Source organism: Arachis ipaensis, chromosome B4 (genome assembly GCF_059453495.1).
Source record: "Arachis ipaensis isolate K30076 ecotype BB chromosome B4, ASM5945349v1, whole genome shotgun sequence".
Lineage (NCBI taxonomy): Eukaryota > Viridiplantae > Streptophyta > Magnoliopsida > Fabales > Fabaceae > Arachis > Arachis ipaensis.
In genome coordinates this window covers 145,886,720-145,907,125 of record NC_142439.1, presented here as the reverse complement: position 1 = coordinate 145,907,125, position 20,406 = coordinate 145,886,720, and the positions used below count along the sequence as shown (strand labels likewise).

General features: G+C 31.3%; 3 protein-coding genes and 2 pseudogenes across 4 annotated transcripts; 3 read left to right on the top strand and 2 right to left on the bottom strand.

Annotated features, from left to right (window-relative positions):
• Positions 1-2,680: 2,680 nt before the first annotated feature.
• On the bottom strand, positions 2,681-4,161 carry LOC110271638 (F-box protein CPR1-like). The gene has a single exon (XM_021122659.2). The coding sequence runs from the start codon at positions 4,027-4,029 to the stop codon at positions 2,854-2,856; it is 1,176 nt and encodes a 391-aa protein (XP_020978318.2). The 5' UTR covers positions 4,030-4,161; the 3' UTR covers positions 2,681-2,853.
• A 2,034-nt stretch (positions 4,162-6,195) lies between these two features.
• On the top strand, positions 6,196-7,972 carry LOC110271368 (F-box protein CPR1-like; annotated as a pseudogene). The gene is made up of 2 exons (XR_015880967.1): positions 6,196-7,320; positions 7,603-7,972. The product of XR_015880967.1 is annotated as an F-box protein CPR1-like (transcript).
• Positions 7,973-12,110: 4,138 nt separating this feature from the next.
• Positions 12,111-13,451, top strand: LOC110271636 (NAD(P)H-dependent 6'-deoxychalcone synthase-like; annotated as a pseudogene).
• A 1,798-nt stretch (positions 13,452-15,249) lies between these two features.
• On the top strand, positions 15,250-17,819 carry LOC107635552 (F-box/kelch-repeat protein At3g23880). The gene is made up of 2 exons (XM_016339047.3): positions 15,250-16,710; positions 17,250-17,819. Exons 1-2 carry the CDS (start codon positions 15,540-15,542, stop codon positions 17,669-17,671), a joined length of 1,593 nt encoding a protein of 530 aa, XP_016194533.1. The 5' UTR covers positions 15,250-15,539; the 3' UTR covers positions 17,672-17,819.
• On the bottom strand, positions 17,316-20,374 carry LOC107637409 (putative disease resistance protein At1g50180). Its single transcript, XM_088484315.1, has 2 exons — positions 19,900-20,374; positions 17,316-19,715 (listed from the first exon to the last, which is right to left on the bottom strand). Exons 1-2 carry the CDS (start codon positions 20,178-20,180, stop codon positions 17,936-17,938), a joined length of 2,061 nt encoding a protein of 686 aa, XP_088340441.1. The 5' UTR covers positions 20,181-20,374; the 3' UTR covers positions 17,316-17,935.
• Positions 20,375-20,406: the final 32 nt, after the last annotated feature.

Below are 20,406 nucleotides of genomic sequence, written 5' to 3'. Positions count from 1 at the left end.
CTTAAAGTTGCACATCATGATTCATGTGGGTACATTGTTAACCTTGATAAATATAAACACAAAAAAAAAAAAAATTATTAATAAAGCCAACTTGTTTCTTTTTTCCAGTGTCAACTCTTTTTTTTTTCTAATTTAATTAGACAAATATCAAACTATAAGAAGACAACAAATTTAATAAGTAACAACACTCGATATATTTAAGCTAGTTTTCCTCCATCCCCATGTCCCAGATTTAAACTTCAGCTGTATCAAACAAACAAAAAAAGTCTAACAAGCGACAATGCAATACAACAATACACTATAGTTAATAGGATACTCTATAATTCATTAATTTAAAAATAGCAAAAACCAACCAAGAACGTGAACTGAATTTTACACATAGGTAACAAATTAAAAATAGAAATTGAATTAGCAAGCAATGACTTAATCTATTAGCTAATGTAATTGTCAGCAAGAGCAAATAGGACAAGGTTTAAGCATAGCACCTAACAGATTTCTTGTTTGGAGAGAATGTTACAAAACTGTTTCCCTATAGAATGAAATCGATAGTCCTGACTTTAAAAGCTGAGTTAACTAATAAGAAAAGTCATGTAGCATACAACATACCCAAGAATCATAGTTAGTCCAGTTTCAGACAAACCCAGTAGAGCATTTCCCCTATATCATGACAGAAGAGATGAGTCAAAACAAATTGAAAGAGCATAAGCATTGACTAAACGGTCACGCACACATGATACAAGATCTAAAGACTAAGAACATAAGCATTCTTTCCCAACAGCTTATGAGTATTCTGCAATTTGAGAAGAAACCAAATATTCACACTGCAAAAATTATTCAAAAGGGAGATAGCTAAATGGCTAGCAATTTATGAAACAACATAATGAAACAAAAGTGACATTGAATTTTTTAGACTAATTCTGCATAACTAAATTTTCTGCATACTAATTCTGCATTTATTAAATACCCGTGTAATTTCACATATTTTCAATGTATATTTTGTTTTCTAATATATATTATACAAGGGTGATTGATTTTGTTGTAAATTCAGCACATTATTCGCAAGTAGAGTGGGATGAAGCTTCAAGAAATTTAAGTTTATTTTGCTTTGAATTAAGATTTTCTATCTAAATATGAATAGGAAAAACCCAATATATCTTTTGAAAAATTTCATTTGTTTTTTTTATATTATCTATGTATTTACATTCTTTTTCTCCCTTGTGTTGCATTATCTTTGAGTGATCTATCATTAAGTTACTGGTTTGTGTTTTTTTAGTACTAAGTACTAACCCCTCTTCTTATAATATAAAAGGGCTTACATAATTAATTGCATTTTGTTCTTTGCTGTGGTTGGTAGAATCAATTTAATAATTGGTATATCGTCTAAACAGAATATCAGGTAAATTCAAAAATTGTGTATAGGCTTTTATAATTTTTAGGATTGTGTGCATTGTAAACTATGTTGTGGACACTAATAACAGTTTTGTATCTTTTTTTTTCCTCTGTTTTTCTAGATGTCTCTATCTAAGTATCACAAGAAAAAAGACTACTTAACTTGCTTATTCCTATTTTTCCTTCATGTGGTTGTTTAATAGCTTAAAATTAGGTAATGAATATTATAAAGTTACAGAACAATCATATCTGTTTCAGCATTGTTACTATCCCTTGTATCTAAGGGTTTTTATAGAACTATTTTTAATTCTGTATCATAAGAACTACTCCTAAATTGTTATAAAAAGGATCTAAGTTAATTTTATACTAGCTATTTGGTGTAATAGGCATTACTTTTTGGGATATATAGTAGAATGAGCATCAAGTTATGTAAAATTTAAAATGTTTCATTTTGCCAATTATATACATTTTTCTTTTTAATCTTATTCATTGTTAAACACGATTAATTTTAGGCATTTACAAGCAAATCATGGCAAATCAAGAAAAAAAAAACTTTTAGACTCAATATCACTGACTAGATTTAGACTTGCGTAGTGTGTGAAAAATAATATTATAATTTTTTTGTTTATAATTTTTAATATAATTAAAAATAATAAATATGTTTTTATTTTATAATTAACTCTTATAACAAAGAATTATATCATATTAAATTCTATGACAATAATTATAATAAAAACTAATTTAGCAATCTATATTTTATAAAAATTGAAGTATTTGTTTTAGTAAATGTTTGAATTTGTAAGTGTATTTTTTTTCACAATCACATGATAACAAGTAACAACATTTTTCATACCTAATTTTTTTAGTATTATTGTATTGGATTTGGATTTTTTTAATTTTGAATTTTATTTTAAAAAGTAAATGTAACCTCTCACCATTTATTTCATAGATAGGATTAAAAAAATATATAAAAAAAACTATTCAAAATTGAAAGATTACACTTTACCCTATAAAATAAAAATTTAAAATTTAAAGGATCCAAATTTAAAAAAATAATTTTCTTTTTTATTTGAACAAGTCTAAAAATACTTTCAATATTTTTTTTAAAAAAAATCTAAATATATAGAATAAAATCTGTCTCTCTTAGGAATTGCCAATCCCAAACGGATCCTTCCCTTCTTTTAGTCTTTTTGTTTTCAAAGCAATTTCAAATTCCAAGCTTAAGTAAAAGAAAGTAGAAGCAAAAGAAATTATTAACTTTTTTTACCAAAAATATCTTTAGAAAGCAAGATAGCGACTAATAATCCCCGGAGTATTTGATAAATCAAGTTTCAACATGGATAGTCAAAAGTCACATCTAAATGCAACAAGAAGCATAATGCATCTTGCTCAGTACTTTACATTAATTACAAAATAGTAATAAAAACTAGCAGGAATAATGTGTTGCAAAGCATAGTAGAAGAGTTAAATAAAATTATTGGTCTTGTTCTCATTCTTATGCTTATTATTATCATTAGGGAATAGCAAGAGACTCTCTGTATATACAGTATAACTTGGAAAGAAGTATCTTTCTTGTCCAAGATGAGGAGGACATGTAAAATATTGGAGCAGCTCTTCTCTAATATTATATTTGGCAAACTTTAATGGTTCACATACCGGAGTAGTAGGATCTAGTGCGATAATGGCACTACCATTGGATAAGCATAGAGGCTCAAACTCTAAACAAGGAATCTCATACAAAGTCCAAGATGAGTGCACTTTGTATTCTTTCATCACCCATATGTGTGTTTTACGTTCAACATAGTCCTGATAATTCAAGGCTAGGTACCCTCCTAGTGTGACAATTGTGGCAGTGGTACGACCATGCATTCTGAGTTGCTCGGGCAAAGATATATTTGAGAAACTTCTTTCCTTCAAATCAAATGTAAGAATACTTTCACTGTATTGTTCTTTATGGGAGTAACACAACCAATGAATAGAGTCATTCAAGAACAACCCAGGAGGTCGCCGCTTCATAAAATCCAATGGTTTGGGGAGTGCAGCATCAAGACTAATCCATGAATTGGTTCTCAAGCACAAACAATCTAAGTGTTGGCAGCCACCATCCTCCGAAGCGACAACAAATAAATAGTCATCGCGTGACGCATCATAACCAAATCCATACAGATGCGCATCACGGGGAAACTTTAAGCACCTGAGCTTACTACGATGAAACATGCAAGAGTAAGATATTCTTTTTCTGAATCCGGTGACTGGGTTCCATACTACAAAAAAATATGGCTCTCGGCTTAAGAGAACAAACCCTCTGCAGGATCCCATTACACAGAACCCAGAAGGTGGCTGCTTCTTGAAAGGGAAAGATACCTCTTTCATCAGTTGGTAATTGTCGCCATTAAATACTTCTTCTAGGTGAATAAGGTAAGCTTCTACGGAGTCATTTAGCCGAACCAGGCATCCATGGGTGGGTGCCAGAGAGAGGTGAAGATGCAATTCCGCAAAGTTTGGATCAGAAATTAAAGAGCACCAGAGCTTGGAAACGCACCTGAAGCAAGCGAGATGTCTGATCGGCACCCGCAGTAGGATTATGTGAATCAGGTCAAGAGGGAGGATGTCGTGAATGCTCTTGCTCTTGTGATTCATCTTTTTCTCTATGGTAGATTCCTCTTTTGTTTTGTTCACTGTGTGCTTCAGCCTCTTCCTCTTATCTATGCTTGGATTGCTGAATTCATATATCAATTCACTCAACCCGAACTTCAAATTGCTTTGAAAATATAAAACTAGTGAAGGAAAGGGAAGGGAAGGGTTTTTGGATTGGCTATTCGAAAACATATCTTATCTTATTTATTTTATTTTTTTTTAAATTAAATAGTAAAAGTTATTTCATCGATGAACTTTTCAAGAAACCTTTTTAAATATTAAAAATATTTAGTTTTATTTAGATTGAGAAAAAAGAACTTTTTAAATTAAATTATATAAAACTACATGTGTAAAAAGAAAACTTGTATCATTTCAATTCTTTTAGAGCTTTAATTTTAAGTTATATTCATAATTTTATAGAGATATGATATTTTTATTGCAATTATACCTAGCTAAAAAAATCTTATGACAATCGGGAACGAAACAAAGAAAGAGAAGTTTTAGAATTAGAATAACTCATCGTTGATCACAAATAAGTCAAAAAGCTGGTGCATTTAAAGTAAAGTAGGAAGTGTAATACTTTTTAAAAGTTAACTTACTATTAAAAGTGATCAGATAAATTAAATTTATTTATTATTATTATTTTTTTTTGTTATAGACTGAATAAATAAATTGGCACTAATAAAAAAACTAATTCGCTAATTTATATAATTATCTGTTACTTTTGATTCTTAAAAAAATTCAAATTTTAACCCATGTCACTTTAGAGGGTTATACTTTATATTAACTTTTTCAGTATCAAAAGTTTCGGTAATGATTCTTTAGAAGCTAATAAGTCAAAGAATGACTTTTAGTAAATTTTTAGAAATCGTTTATTGTTCCATTTTAAATTCATAAATTAATAAAAATATAGATTTTATGGAATTTAAACTAAAAAACAAAAATTGAATTTCTATTCTTATTCGTTTTAATTTTTTGATATTTTATTTGAATTTAAATGGAAGTATTTTTTTATTAACATTTATGTTTTAAAATTAATATAGAATAAATAATAAACAACAATAGTAAATGTCAATAATCTCTATCAGTACTAAATCAAATTAAGATGATTCGATTTACTATATATAGGTTGTTCAATAGTAAATCGAATTTACATATAAATGTTGTATTAGCAGTAAATCGAATCTAATTGATTCGATTTACTACTTATAGGCTATATTTCAAATATCAATCATTGGTAATTCGAATAAAATAACTTCGATTTATCAATAACTCTACTAATTCGACTCAAATTGATTCGATTTAATACCAGCGGCTCTCTGATTTATTTAGGTGTTACCCATAAAATTAACTACTAAATTAATTATTATATATTTATATATAAATACATAAATTATTTAATTTATTTTTAATATTTATTTTACATTCTAACGTATATTTTTTACGGTTAATTAATTTGATAAGTGATGTTTTTCAGTTTTTCTACATATAACATAATTATAATTATAATTTATATATGCTTAATCCTAATTTTTCTTCCAAAATTTAACTTTTACTCTAAATTCTAATTTTCCTCCTCATTTATATTTTTATATTCTCTCAAAGCTGTTTACGCTTGTCATTATTTTGATTTAGGGAAAAAAATTCCACTAATAACACACCTTTCTAGGAATCTTTTTATTACTCTAATTCTAAAACTTCTTTTTCTTTGTTTACTTTGCAATAACAAGATTTTTTTTAGTCATGTATAATTGTAAAAAGAATATCGTAATTTTGTAAAATTACGAATATAGTTTAAAAGTTTTTAAAAAAATTGAAATGATAGAAACTGTATTTTCAACTTGTCGTTTTTTATAATTTAATGTATAAAGTAATTTCTTTTCCCTAACTAAATAAAATTAAATATTTAAAAATTTTTGTTTATAAGTTTATTCATGAAATAACTTTTTTTTTTCACTTGTTTGTTTTAAAAAAGATAAAACAAATAACTATTTTCTTTTTTTCCTCGAATAGTCAATTCAAAAATCAAAAGTCCAAAACTGACCCTTCCCTTCCAAAGTCTCTTGTTTTCGAGGTAAAAATTTCAAGTCCCGGGGTTTCGTGAATTGCTATATAAATTGCCAAAAGCATGGATAATAAGATTATAAGAAGTGGCACACACTGCACAAACGAAAAGAGCAATAGGGCATGGAGAAGAAGAGCATTCATGACATCCTCCCTGTTGAGTTCATTCACAGAATTTTCCTGAGGGTACCGGCTAAACATCTCACCCGCCTCAGGTGCGTTTCGAAACTATGGTACTCTCTCATTTCCGATCCACACTTTGCTGAAATGCATTTTCACCACTCTCCGGCTTCCACCAACGCATACTTCTTCATAGAAAAAGGCATTGTGACTTACTTGGTTGACTTAGAGGCACTATTTAGTGACAACAATGATGCATTACAAGTAAGAAAGGTGTCTCCCCCTTTGAAGATGAAATCACCACCTCATTTTGAGGTCCTGGGATCCTGCAGAGGCTTTGTTCTCTTACATCAACACCCAAGATTTCTTGTGGTATGGAACCCACTGACCGGATCCAGCAAATTGATAACTTACTCTCATATTGATTCTTGTATGCACAAGAACAAGAACTGGCTTCCCTACAAGTTGTGTGTGCATGGATTTGGTTATGATGCAGGATGACTACTTGATTGTTGTAGCTTGCCATGATAAGCACGACGAAATTCACTTTAATTGCTTGTCCTTGAGAACCAATTCATTTATTTATCATGATGCTGGATCCCTCAAACACTTGCGTTTTGATTCCCGGCTTTCTTGTCGGTTGTTTTTGAATGGCGCTATTCATTGGGTGTCTTTCAATCTTAAAGATTACAGGTATGCTATTATTATCTTTGATCTCAAGGAAAGGACTTTCTCAATGTTGTCTGTCCCGGAACAACTGGTATCGATTTCATACTCCGATCCAGGTCTCGCCTTACTAGGAGGTTGCCTAGCCTTTTATTATCGGAATGATGATTACTGTAACACTGACATATGGGTAATGAAAGAATATAAAGTGCACTCATCTTGGACTCTCTATCAGATTCCTTGCCAAGACTCTCAGCCATTGTGCTTATCCAGTAATGGTGATATTATTGGAAAAGATTATGATATTGATAATATAGGGTTTTTCATATACAATGTCAGAGGAGACCTGCTCAAGCATTTTAAAAATCTTAGTTTTGAAGCCGCCACTGTCTATACAGAGAGTCTCTTACCGCTCCCTAGTGACATTAAGGATAAGGATAATCGGTATGTAACTATTCTCCTATGCTTTGCACCAATTTATTCCCGTTAGTTTTAATTGCATTGTGATTAATGAGAAAATAATGTGTGATATGCATTATGCATCAAGTTGCAATGAAACATGACTTTTGTATATGGATGATGAAATTTGAATTTGTCAATTCTGGTGGAATCATTAACAATAACTGTCTTGCTTCCTATAGACCGGTCTTGTGGTGATGAGGTTTCCAAGTTTAGATCGTTTTCATGTCTAAAGCTTTGACTCTTACCAGTTGAGCTTTTTTGCAGGCCTTCAGGAATGGTTTGAACAGCTTGATGTTGCTAAAGGCTAGCATCAAGAAGGATTCAAATGAAGAAAGAATACAATTGAACAGCTTGACATGTGGAGAAGAACATGAAAAGTGCAGATGAACTTTAAAATCCAATATATCTTTTGAATCAAATCTAATAGTAATATTTCTTAGTTGGTTATGCAGAACTTTAGTTGTTTTATTTTGTTGATTACATAACTTTTTCTTTTAATCTTACCCTTTAGCATGGTTGTTTTTAGAAGTTATGGTAAACCTAGAAAAAAAGAATTTACAGTAGATGAGATATGTTGAGTATTTAAATTTTCTGCACCCTTTATATCAAACCAGTAATCAACCGTATTGGTGGCAGAGGGGCTTACTTGAACATGTTTTAAAAGGATATTTACTCCTATAAATTGTTTCGCTTGCACTCTGTCTCTCTCTCTCTTTTTGCTATAAGAATGAAATGTTTTTTCCCCATTTATTCATTTTGTTGTCTTATGTTAATTTAACATCAAATTTTATTATGTCATAATCTTATGAACCCAATCCAAAAATTTTTAATTGTAGGTCCTTTTTTAGATAATACGTTTCTCCTGCAAACTTAAGATGCAAAGTGTGGAGTCTTTAAAAATTTCTTTTTGCCTCTGTTTAATCGTGTAATGTGTGCTTATTTTATTAATCTTGTATCTAGTTTAGTTTTAAACTACTGGAAAAAAAAAAAAGTTTTATTGTGCTGAACTGCCAATTGCTATAGATAAATATACATTTTATAAATAATTTTTAGGTGATGCTTATTCTTATAAGATTAGATATATCCCAACGAAATTAGAGTTATAAGCGTTAACTTAATGTACTGTTAGTAACTAATAGTAACTTAAGCGTTAATTTTATAGATTCTTTATATTAAAAAAAGTATATAATATTATATCTATTTTAAAGAAAATAGGACCCTTTAAATATACTATATAATGTATAATGTTTAATTTAAGAATTATAAGTTAAAAAATATCTAAAATTTTATAATAGTATTTAAAATTTTTAATAATAATAATACAAAGAATTTAAATCTATTAAAATAAATTCTAAATCTCAATTCAATAATTGCATTTTATTTTGGTGACTTCAAATCTTCAATAGTTACCTTTTATGCATCTTGTTTGAATTTGAATTTTAAAATTTAATTTGTATCTTTTTTTTCTTTTAATATATATTTTTTGGCAAAATAATGGAAAAATAAAAACTTATCAGACAAATTAAAAAATATTCTATTAAAAAATTATTATAAAAAATTATAATTGAAAAAAAAATAATAATAAAAGTTTATATTAAAAAATACTAGAAAAAAAATTATAAAATTCATCTTAATAATAATAATGATGATAAATAACGTTGCTAGTTTAGCCTTTTAGCCTCTACCTCCTATTATAGTGTTTACTCTTTTTTTTTTCCTTCATTGCTTTCTTTTTTTCCTAATTGTTAAAGCATAAAAAAATTAAAAATTAATTCAAAAAATAAAAACAGACATATCGATAATAACTATATAAATAAAAATATATTTAAAAAAGACTAAAATAAACAGAATTAAAGTAAAATAAAATTACATATAAAGAGGAGAAAAAAAAAGAGTTAAAATAACAAAACTGATAAAGGATGATTTTACAAGTTTATTTTTTTATCTTTATTATATTTAAAGACAGAAAAATAATTAATTTTTAACTAATTAAATTAAATTGTATTTATTATATTTAATTTTAATAAATTATCTTGTTTTAATTTAGTCATTAAATTTATAAGATTTGATTTTGACTCATTACATAAAATTGATGATTTTTTTCCTAAATTCGATTTATTATAACATAATAGATAGATATTCATATCATAAAAATTAAATTAATTAATTGATATACATAATTTTAAATTCTATAATATTTAAATATTTAATTAAATTAATTAGTTAATATAATTATTTTATTAAAATTGATTGGATTTAACAAATTAAAAGAGATAAATAAAAAACATTCTCAAAAATATGTCACGCCAAAAATCATAGTGCGGCGAACTTGTTTTGCATAAAAAAACTCGTATGTAGAGAATTAAAAGTTGAAAAATGGAGTTTTCGAAAATAATAATTTACTGAGGGTAACATAACCAATTGTTTGAATTAACTAAACCAGGTTGCTTTGATAATCGATTGAATAAGAAAAACCAATATGCCTTGCAAAATTCAATCGATTGTGTATCAATTCCAATCAATTGAATTTTGGAAAGTCTGAATTTCAATCGATTAGTTTGTGCATCCAATCGATTGTATTTCTAACAAACATGATTTTTCCAACCCAATACGTATGTAATTGGATCAATAATAACATTATGATCGATTAAGATTGTAAAATATTTATTACGATTAATGGAAGATCTAATTTATTATTGTTTTAGTTTTTGATTCTCAATAAATATAATAGATGAATGATAAAAAAATAATTTATAAAATAAAAAATAGATTTTATAATTAAATAATATATAAAAAATTAATTTGTAATTAAAATTAAATAAGAATTATTTAACAATTATTAAAAAAACTTAAAACATATTTTGTTATAGACCATTTAATGACGTTATGGAAGCATGGAATCCAATGCCATAATTCCTTGTGTTTTAAGTTTTGTTTTAACCCTAAAAGAACAAAGCCAAAGAGGGATCTAGCATGGAGAAGCGGCACGAGATCATGGACGACAATACGACATCCTCCCTGTTGAGTTGATTCACAGAGTCTTACTGAGAGTGCCGGCCAAACAACTCGCTCGCCTTAGGTGCGTTTCGAAGCTCTGGTACTCTTTCATTTCCGATCCACAGTTTGCTGAAATGCATTTTCACCACTCTCCCGCTTCCACCAACGCATACGTCTTCATAGAAAAAGTCACTGTGGTTTACTTCGTTGACTTAGACGCACTATTTCGTGACAACAATGATGCATTACAAGTAAGAAAGGTGTCTTCCCCCTTTCAAGATGAAATCACCACCTCATTTTGAGGTCCTGAGATCGTGCAGAGGCTTTGTTCTCTTACGTCGATGGGAAAATTTTCTTATGCTATGGAATCCACTGACTGGATCCAGCAAAGAAATATCCTAGCCCCGTATTGTTTCTCGTTGTAAGGACAAGGGCTATAGGATTCCATGTGTATGGATTTGGTTATTATGCATCAAAGGATGACTACTTACTTGTTGTAGCTTGCCATGATATGCATGGCAAAGCTCACTTTAATTGCTTGTCCTTTAATTCATTTATTTATTCCGATGCTGCACCTCCCCCCCCCCCCCCCCCCAACAAAAAAAAAAAAACCCTTGCGTTCTTATGCCTGGCGTTCTCATGGGTTGTTCTTGAATGGCCCTTATTCCTTCCTATCTTGAAGATTACACGAATGCTATTTTTATCTTTGATCTCAAGGAGAGGACTTTTTCAAGGATATCTGGGCGGGAACAACTGCGAATCAGTGCTTGCCCCTTTCCAGGTCTCGCCCTACTAGGAGACTGCCTATCTTTGTATTGTCACAATTATGGGAAGCCATAAAACTGAGATATGGGTGATGAAAGCATATAAAGTGCACTCATCTTGGACTCTCTTTCAGATTCCTTGCCCAGGCTTTCGGCCTCTGTGCTTATCCAGTGATATGAATCTTGTTGGACAACGTTATACTTGTCATAAATTGGAGGTCTATATATATAATCTCAGAGAAGAGAGGTTCCAACATTTTAAATATCCATGTTTTCTGGGTCCCGTCTTTGAAGCCGATGCTGTGTATACAGAGAGTCTCTTGCCACTCCCTAGTGACATTGGATAAGGATGAGAAGAAGGAGGAAAAGGGTATGTAACGATTCTCCTATGCTCTACACCAAATCATTCCCGTTAGTTTTCATTGCATTGACTTTTGAATATGGATGATGAAATTTGAATTTGCCAATGCTTATGGAATCATTAATCACTGTGTTGCTTCCTATAGACCGGTCTTGTGGTGAGGTTTCCAAAGTTTAGATCTTTTTCATGTCTATAGCTTGATGTTGCTAAAGGTTAGCATCACGGAGGATTCAAACAAAGAAAGAATACAAGTGAACAGCTTGACACATTGAGAAAGCCATTTGAAAAGTGCAGATGAAGTTTAGTCTCTTTTTAAATCCAATATATCTTTTGAATAAAATCTAATAGTAATATTTCTTAGTTGGTTATGCAAAACTTTAGATATTTTATTTTGCTGGTTACATAATATACTTTTTCTCTTAATCTTACTTTTAGCATGGTTGTTTTTAGTTCACTAGCAAGTGATGGTAAACCCCCAAAAAAAAAAATTACAGAAGATGAGAATTGTTCTATTTTGAGTGTATAAAATTCTCTGCACCATTTATATCAAACCAGTAATCAACGGTATTGGTTGCAGAAGGGCTTACTTGAACATGTTTTAAAAGGATAAGTACTCTTATGAATAGGGATGCAAAGTGTGGAGTAGTCCAATGAATTTATCAAATGAATCTCTTGTAAAATTCCGTTTGGCAATGCTTTATGAGCAATGTATGTTTATTTTATCAATCTTGTATCTAATTTATCTATTGCTATAGATAAATATACATTTTATAAATAATATATAGCCTGTACATGGGTTTTATACATGGCGATGAAGTTACATAACAAACACTGCTTATGCTTATGACTTGATGTTGATGATGACAAAATCGTATAAGAATCAATTATGTTAAAATTCTACCAGGATTAAATACAACTAGATTCTATGAATTATTCATTGACCACGCGATAGAGTTGGCTGGATGAAATGCAAAAAGAAGGAAAGTTTAGTAATTCTATGATGCTTTTCAGATTGTTTAGATTGTGCCAACCTTGCAATGAATACGAATCGAATTTTGATCGGTCCATAAAACCAATATTTGCAACTCAATACTTGACATATTGGTGACCTTGCAACCTTGCAATGAACACGAATCTTCCATTCTCAAATAAAAAATATGTCTAAATGCGAATGAATAACTTATGGACTTGTGATAATGCATAGGCAGGAATCTTGGATTACAATACTTAGATCTCTACTTGATTCATTGGCCAATGAGTGCCAAGTCCGAATTATTTAAAGCCTCTTATCACGATGAAAATGACTTGCTGCCAATTGACTTAAAAGGGGTTTGGAGTTCACTCGAACAATGTCACAAATTGGGCCTTCCAAAATCAATTGAAGTCAGCAATTTTTCTATCAACAAACTTAAACATCTCCTTTCTTTCGCTACAATTCCTCCTGCGATTAACCAATTATATATATTCTCCATAAAATTTTTAATTTACATGTATTTAGATTAACATGTGTTGGATCACTACTAATAAATGGAAATACTACAAACACATACACAACAGGTTGAGATGAATGCTTCTTGGCAACAAAAGAATCTAAACAGAATATTGCAAAGCCAAGAGTATAATTGTAACTGCATATTCTCTTTTGGGAGCCAAAGGAACCTCTTGGGACAGTAACGATGTTATGGATAGTGAAGTGCTCAAAGAGGTGGCACAAGCTCATGGAAAAACTATTGCTCAGGTAGAATAAAAAATCGAAGCTATGAATCAATTCTACATATAACGCTCCATTAATTATTTTATTAAAGAACTTAGTTAACCAATGTAATTCTTTTGAATTTGTTATAGGTGAGCCTTAGATGGTTGTACGAGCACGGTGTAATTTTTGCTGTGAAGAGCTAAAATAAAGAGAGAATGAAACAAAACTTATATTAAAAATATTTGATTTTTCATTTATAAGTGATGACTATCAAAAGATTAATCAAATCAAATAGGCGCGGAAGTCAGTTAACAATCCAACTACCTTAGTTGTAAAATACCACTTTGCAATAGGATTATTCATTAATAGCCTTAAAAACTCCGTCTTAACATTCATTTGATACCGAAACCAATTCCATTCAATTCCATGCATTAAACAACGTGTTTCTATTGACTATTGAGCAATGAGCGCAGTTATACATCTTTAGGGGAAAATAAATTAAAGAAGGAAACATGTCATCATAAGCATGGTTGTTGAATTTATATATACACTTGAAATAAATAATTTTAATTTGGAAGCATAATTCTATCCTAATGACTTATAATTAATTAGTATAAATATATTATAAAAAATATTGTTAAAATTGATGGCCAAATCAACAGTAGATAATATTAAAAATTGACGATAAGATTGATGACAAAATATGTTAATTTTAAAAATTATCTAAGTATAGTACAAAATAAGGTATGGAATTATCTAGGTACAACTAACTCATTGACAATCGTTCTTCTAGACTTCTAGTGCTATATAGGGAGCCCTACCCCTACTCATATTAAATATGTGTAATAATAATAATAATAATAATAATAATAATAATAATAATAATAATAATAATAATAATAATAATAATAATATATGATTAAAGTCTTTCAAATAATATTTTTTACACTAAATATCTCTTATATTCTCATTATATAGATAGCTATATTTGTGCCTAAAAAACTATAACCCAAAGTGTACTAAACTATTTATCTACATTATATTTATATATGTATGTATTTTAAATATGTCTAAATATGTTTGCATCTTGCAATGAACACGAATCTTCCATTCTCAAGTAGAAACGTTTTCGTTTTAACAGCTACCATTTGAAGGGTTTGGAGATTCCTCATACAAAAAATATTACAATAAAAATATTATATACACACAAAAGATCAATGATTATATTATACACTAAAATTAGTTATTAAAATTAATTATGAATATAAAATATATATTAAAAATAAGTTAAATAACATATATTTATACACAAATATATAATAACTAATTTTGATTGTTAATTTTAGTATATAAATAATATTTATATATATATAAATATATAAATTATTTAATTTATTTTAATGCGTATTTTAAAAAAAAATTCTTCCAAATTTTAATTTCTATTCACATTATATTTTTTTATTCAGTCAAAATTATTTACACTCAACATTATTTTAATCTTAAAAAAAATTCCAAGGTTAATTTTTTTTAGTAATATATCTTTCATGGACTTTTTTTTATTCGGAGTTAGTTTTAAAATTTTAATTTTTTATTAGTCTTTATCGTTTGGACTAAGTCTTAATTTCATCTTTAAAATTTAAAATATCTTATTTTTATTCTAAATATTTTATTTCGTTTTATTTTAGTCATGTGATCAAAATTAATTTTTTTTTTGAAAAATTAAATTTTTTCTATCATGATTTTCTTATGCATAAAAGCAAAAATTATAATTGTAATAATTATAGTGGATGTTATAGTGATTTGAGAGAAAAATAATAAAATAATAAAAAAATATTTTTGAAAAAAATATTATATTAACTTGAGGACGAAATAAAATATTTATAATAAAAATATAATAAAAATTAACACTTAATCTAATTACTAATAACTAAATTAATAAATAATAATCATGACCAACTAGACACAAAAAGAAAAATGAAATGATCCAACTACTACGTCTACAGCCCATTACCCAGCGCCTAAAACCGTGTAACCAGCTCAATGATTTTATTTAGTTAACAAAATAATTGTAGCTAATTAAATTTGCTGAAGTTATTCCTAACCGTCAATAATAAAACTTATCCTGATAGCAGAGGCTACTTGTTGCGCTCCCACAATAACACACAAAGACATTATGACATGTTGATTTTTGGTATCAGCACCATAGAAATTCCGTTTTCTTTGACCTGACCCTTCCTTTCCCTTAGTTTTCTGTTTCCAAAGCAAATTCAAGTCCGGGGCCAGGGATTGAGTGAATTGCGAAAAACACAACGATTTCAATCCAAGCATAGATAAGAAGAAGAAGCTGAAGCACACAGGGATCAAAGCAAAAGAGGAATCCACCATGGAGAAGAAGATGAATCATAAGAGCAAGAGTATTCAAGACATACTTCCTCTTGACCTGATTCACAGAATCCTACTGCGGGTGCCGGTCAGACATCTCGCTAGCCTCAAGTGCGTTTCGAAGCGGTGGTACTCTCTAATTTCCGATCCACTCTTTGCTGAATTGCATTTTCACCACTCTCCCGCTGCCACCAAAGCATCCGTCTTCATGGGAGGAGGCAGTCTGGCTTACTTCGTTTACTTAGACTCGCTATTTACTGACAACAATGATGCATTACAAGTAAAAAAGGTGTCTCTCCCTTTCAAGATGAAAAAACTACCTTCTGATTTTGAGTTCCTGGGATCCTGCAGAGGCTTTGTTCTCTTACATCGAGACCCACATTTTCTTGTAGTATGGAACCCACTGACTGGATCCGGCAAAAGAATATCCTACTCTCATATTGTTTCTCGTTTTAAGCACAAGGGCTTTAGGCTTCCTTGCAAGTTCCATCTCTATGGATTTGGTTATGATGCTTCCCAGGATGACTACTTAGTTTTTGTAGCTTGGCAGGATAAGGATGACCATTATCACTTTGATTGCTTTTCCTTGAGAACCAATTCATGGATTAATCTTGATGCTGCACTCTCCAAGCCCTTGGATGTTTGTCACCGCAATTCTTGTGGGTTGTTCTTGAATGGTGCTATTCATTGGGTGCCTTACTCTCTTACAACTTACAGGGATGCTATTATTATCTTTGATATGAAGGAGAGGACTTTCTCAAGGATATCTGGGCCGGAACAACCTGTAATGAGTGCATGCACCTTTCCAACTCTTGCCTTACTAGGAGGCTGCCTAGCCTTGTATTATTGCAATAATGATAGCTGTAACACTCACATATGGGTGATGAAAGAATATAAAGTGCTGTCGTCTTGGACGCTCTATCAGATTCCTTGCAAGGACTTCCGGCCTCTGTGCTTATCTAGTAATATGGATATTATTGGAAGAGGTTATACTTTGTGTGGTACAGTAGGGTACTTCATATATAATGTCAGAGAAGACCTGCTCAAGCATTTTAATGATCGTTATTGTTGGCTTCCACTCCGAACAATAGATCCTGTGTATACAGAGAGTCTCTTGCCACTCCCTGATGACATTAAGGAAAAGGATAAGAAGAAGAATATGAAAAAAAGCGGTATTAAACTATTCTCCTATGCTTTGCACCAAGCTATTCCTGTTTGTTTTCATTGCATTGTGACTAATGAATAAGTAATGAGTAATATGCATTAGACATCAAGTTCCAATCAAATGCCTCTTTTGTGTATGGATGGTGAAATTTGAATTTATCAATACTTATGGAATCATTGATCACTGTCTCGCTTCCTAAAGCCTAGTCTTGCAGTGAGGGGTTTTAACTTTTTAAGTTATTGCTTTTTTCATGAGTAATGCAATGGTGATCTTTTCTGTAGACCATCAGGAGAATTAGGAGAGAATGACTGAACAAGTGCAAACAGAGAAATATTAGATGTAGAGGAAATGAGTAAGAGAGATAATTTGTTTCTGGAGCTTTTAATTTGTGTGTTTGAGGATGGAGAGCTGTTATTGGTGTCTGAATGGTTAAAATATGAAATAGATAGAGATGCCGTGTTGGACTATATAGGTAATAACTTTTTGGTAGATAATGCTGGTGTGATCCTTGTTATAGATACTAAGATGAACTTGTGTTTTGCGTAGGTGATAGGGCGCCGAGCTTGACTACCGCCGGTTTGAAGGGTTATTTTAACAAGAGGAAGAGAGCCGAGAACCAAGGCTCTTCAACAAACGCAGATAAAGAAGGAAAGGTTTTAGCAGAAAAGGTTGCAGCGCTGGAGAAGGATGTTGAGAAAACTAACCTGGAGAAGGAAAAGTTGGTGGCTCAGGTGAAGGAGTTGGAGTCTTTGTTATCTGCCAAGGAGGCAGATGTGTGTGAAGTGTTTATACAAGGTTTTGACCGTGCAGTTCTGCAGATTAAGACTTTGTTGCCAGAGGCCGATGTGAGTGCAATGGATGTGACGAAGGTTGCCTTGAACGGTGAATTGGTAGATGGTGAAGTGTTGGAGGAGGCAGTAGATGAAAATGCTGCGCAGCAGCAGGGTGATGAAGTTGTACGAGTTTGATTTGCTTAGTTAAATAGTTTGTTTTGTTTTGTGCCAGCTATGGAGGTCAGTTAGACTGTTGATTTTATTTGAAATTTTGCTGAAAATCCGAGAGATATAAACTCGTCTTTTGGATAGTGTGGTTTGAATTTGTAGTAGATGTTTGATATCTTTGTTTGATTTGTCTTGCTATCTAGCTTTGTTTGATATCTTTGTTTGCTATCCGAGAGATATCTTTGTTTGATATCTTGCTGGAAACTCAACAAAATTTGTTTGATATCTCCATTATTGGTTTGTGAAAGAACGCCAATCATCAAACTCAGGGCTTCGAAGGGACAATCTACAAAATTTCTTCATGTCCATGGAATGTATGTCTTTCTCTGTGCAAATCTCAAACTCGTTATCAGCTTTACTCTCCGATATGCAGAGATCACGGAGAAGGTCGTGGATCCGGCAAACTGACAGACTTCCATTACTCCTTTTTCTCGCTACCAACACGAAGCTACGATCCACCAGCTCATTCAGGTATTCTTTAGCCATATCTTCTAGTTTTCCTGCAGATGATGTTCCAGATTTTGGTGGTTGGATTAATCCTTTGGCTATCCATAGTTGAATCAACTGTTTCACAGGAATTCTATAATCTTCTGGAAACACTGCAAAATATAGAAAACAAGGTTTCAATCTTTGAAGCAAGTTATCATAGCTTAGCTTTAGCACATTCATGACTCCATTATTATCCTTAGCAAGATACCAAATGACATTGCGCATGATTCTCATCCACTCAACTGTTAGTCTCTTCTTCTTGACGACAATCCCAGCTAAGGTCACAATTGCTAAAGGTAAAAACCCACATTTTTCCACCATTTCTCTTCCGATGGGTTCGAGAACAGGAGGACACTGTTGTGTCCCAAACACCTTGCAGAAAAGTTTCCAGCTTTCATTTTTGTCTAGGAATGGAGGGTAGTAGGACTTTGACCTTGTATAATTTGCCACCTCGTCATTACGACTAGTTATCAGTATTGTATTGCCACTTTTGTTATTTGGAAATAAACTTTCTACCTCATCCCAGACTTCAGGTTCCCATAAGTCATCAAGCACTATCAGATACTTGTTCCTGTCCAAGTGTTCTTGGACCTTGCTCTTTTGTTCCTTCTCACTTAAGACTTTGTATTCAGTAGTAGACTTGGACAATCCCCAACCATTGACAAGGCTTGTGAGAACGTCCTTAGCTTTGTAGTCTTTAGAAATAGTAACCCATCCACAACAAGAGAATAACTTTTTCACCTTATTATTGTTATAAATTTTTCGAGCAAGGGTAGTCTTACCCAACCCACCCATGCCGATTATGGAGACAACTTCAGTGCATGACTCATTTTCCTTCAATTTCTCAACTATTTCATTGAAGATCTCTACAAAGCCCACTATATCTTCCTGGAGGTCCTTATCTTGTTCGTGATTTGATTTTGCACCTTCCATGCTTTTAAATTCACCTTCATCAATGCAATATTTCATAACCTTAACACCATTCAACTCATACTTATCTAGCACATTCACATCTCTTGTTGTTATAATGATTCTACTACCAAGACCAAACCAATCACTTCCTCCTGCAAGTGAGTCCAATTGTTCTATACTATCAACGTCATCTAGAACCAGAAGAACTCTTTTATTGTGCAGACTTTGTTTTATGTCAGAAGATCCTTTTAATGTGCTGCCTATTCTTGGTTTCTTATGCACACACATACCTGATAAAAGTGTCTCTTGGAGATTTTCTAGGCTATTGGGGATCCCCCTTGATTTTATACGTACTTTATCAAGAAAACTTGCAGCTTGAAATTGATGCTTTATCTTGTTGTACAGCTCCCCTGCAAATGTGCTTTTTTTTGTTTCAACATCTCCATAAAGAATCAGCATGCAGAGAGTATCATGAGATTTAGTGTCCAAAAGTGATTCCACCACTTCAAATTGAGAACCAAAATCAATTGGATGCTTAATGTAAAGTGGTTCAGGAGGAACTTTTGCTGAGACTTCTTCAACAATATTCATGATAACATCACTTTCATAGCTGCAAGAACACATGTCTCTTTAAAAGCTCATTTTTATTTTTATTTTAAAAAAATGCAATAATGGTAAATAGAAGAAACGGTTAAAAAAAGTTCAGAATCTTGTTATCATTTATCAATCTATGAAAAGAGGAGTTATCAATGGAAGATTTATGTAAACTCCATTATTAAGTAAAGGTAATTCACCTATTTTCTGCACAATGTTTTCCACTTAGACCGCATACTTCATACAAAGCTAACCTCCATTCTTTTACTTTGTTTAAATCATTGCAGTATCTGTTTTCATGGCTCATCATGTCTTTTTCATATTGATTCCTTTGATGCCGCACATCTGATGGTTCCACTTGATAAAAAACTGGCAAAACTGGTCGTTTTGTTCCTTTGTCAGAGCACTTCATAATCTGGACAAGTTCATCTAAGCACCATGAGGAGGAAGCATAATTCTGGCACAGCACAACAATGGACATCCTGGATCTCTCAATGGCCTCAAGAAGAGTATCTCTAATTCTATCACCAACTCTGAGGTTCTCATCATCTCTGAAGGTGGTGATTCCTCTCTCACACAAAGAATGATAGAGACGATCCGTGAATCCGTACCTGGTGAAGCCTCTAAAGCTCAGAAAAACATCATATATGAAATGTGAGGAGGAAGATTCTGCATCATGATCTGCCGTGAGACCAATTTTTAGTGGA

Bases quoted from the DNA above. Each gene is read 5' to 3' on its own strand.
- LOC110271638 (XM_021122659.2), bottom strand. From the start codon at position 4,029: ATGAATCACAAGAGCAAGAGCATTCACGACATCCTCCCTCTTGACCTG.
- LOC107637409 (XM_088484315.1), bottom strand. From the start codon at position 20,180: ATGTCCATTGTTGTGCTGTGCCAGAATTATGCTTCCTCCTCATGGTGC. The intron at 19,716-19,899 runs GTGAATTACCTT...GTGTTCTTGCAG, and splicing joins AAACATTGTGCAGAAAATAG to CTATGAAAGTGATGTTATCA.
- LOC107635552 (XM_016339047.3), top strand. From the start codon at position 15,540: ATGGAGAAGAAGATGAATCATAAGAGCAAGAGTATTCAAGACATACTT. The intron at 16,711-17,249 runs GTATTAAACTAT...TGTTTTGCGTAG, and splicing joins GAAGAATATGAAAAAAAGCG to GTGATAGGGCGCCGAGCTTG.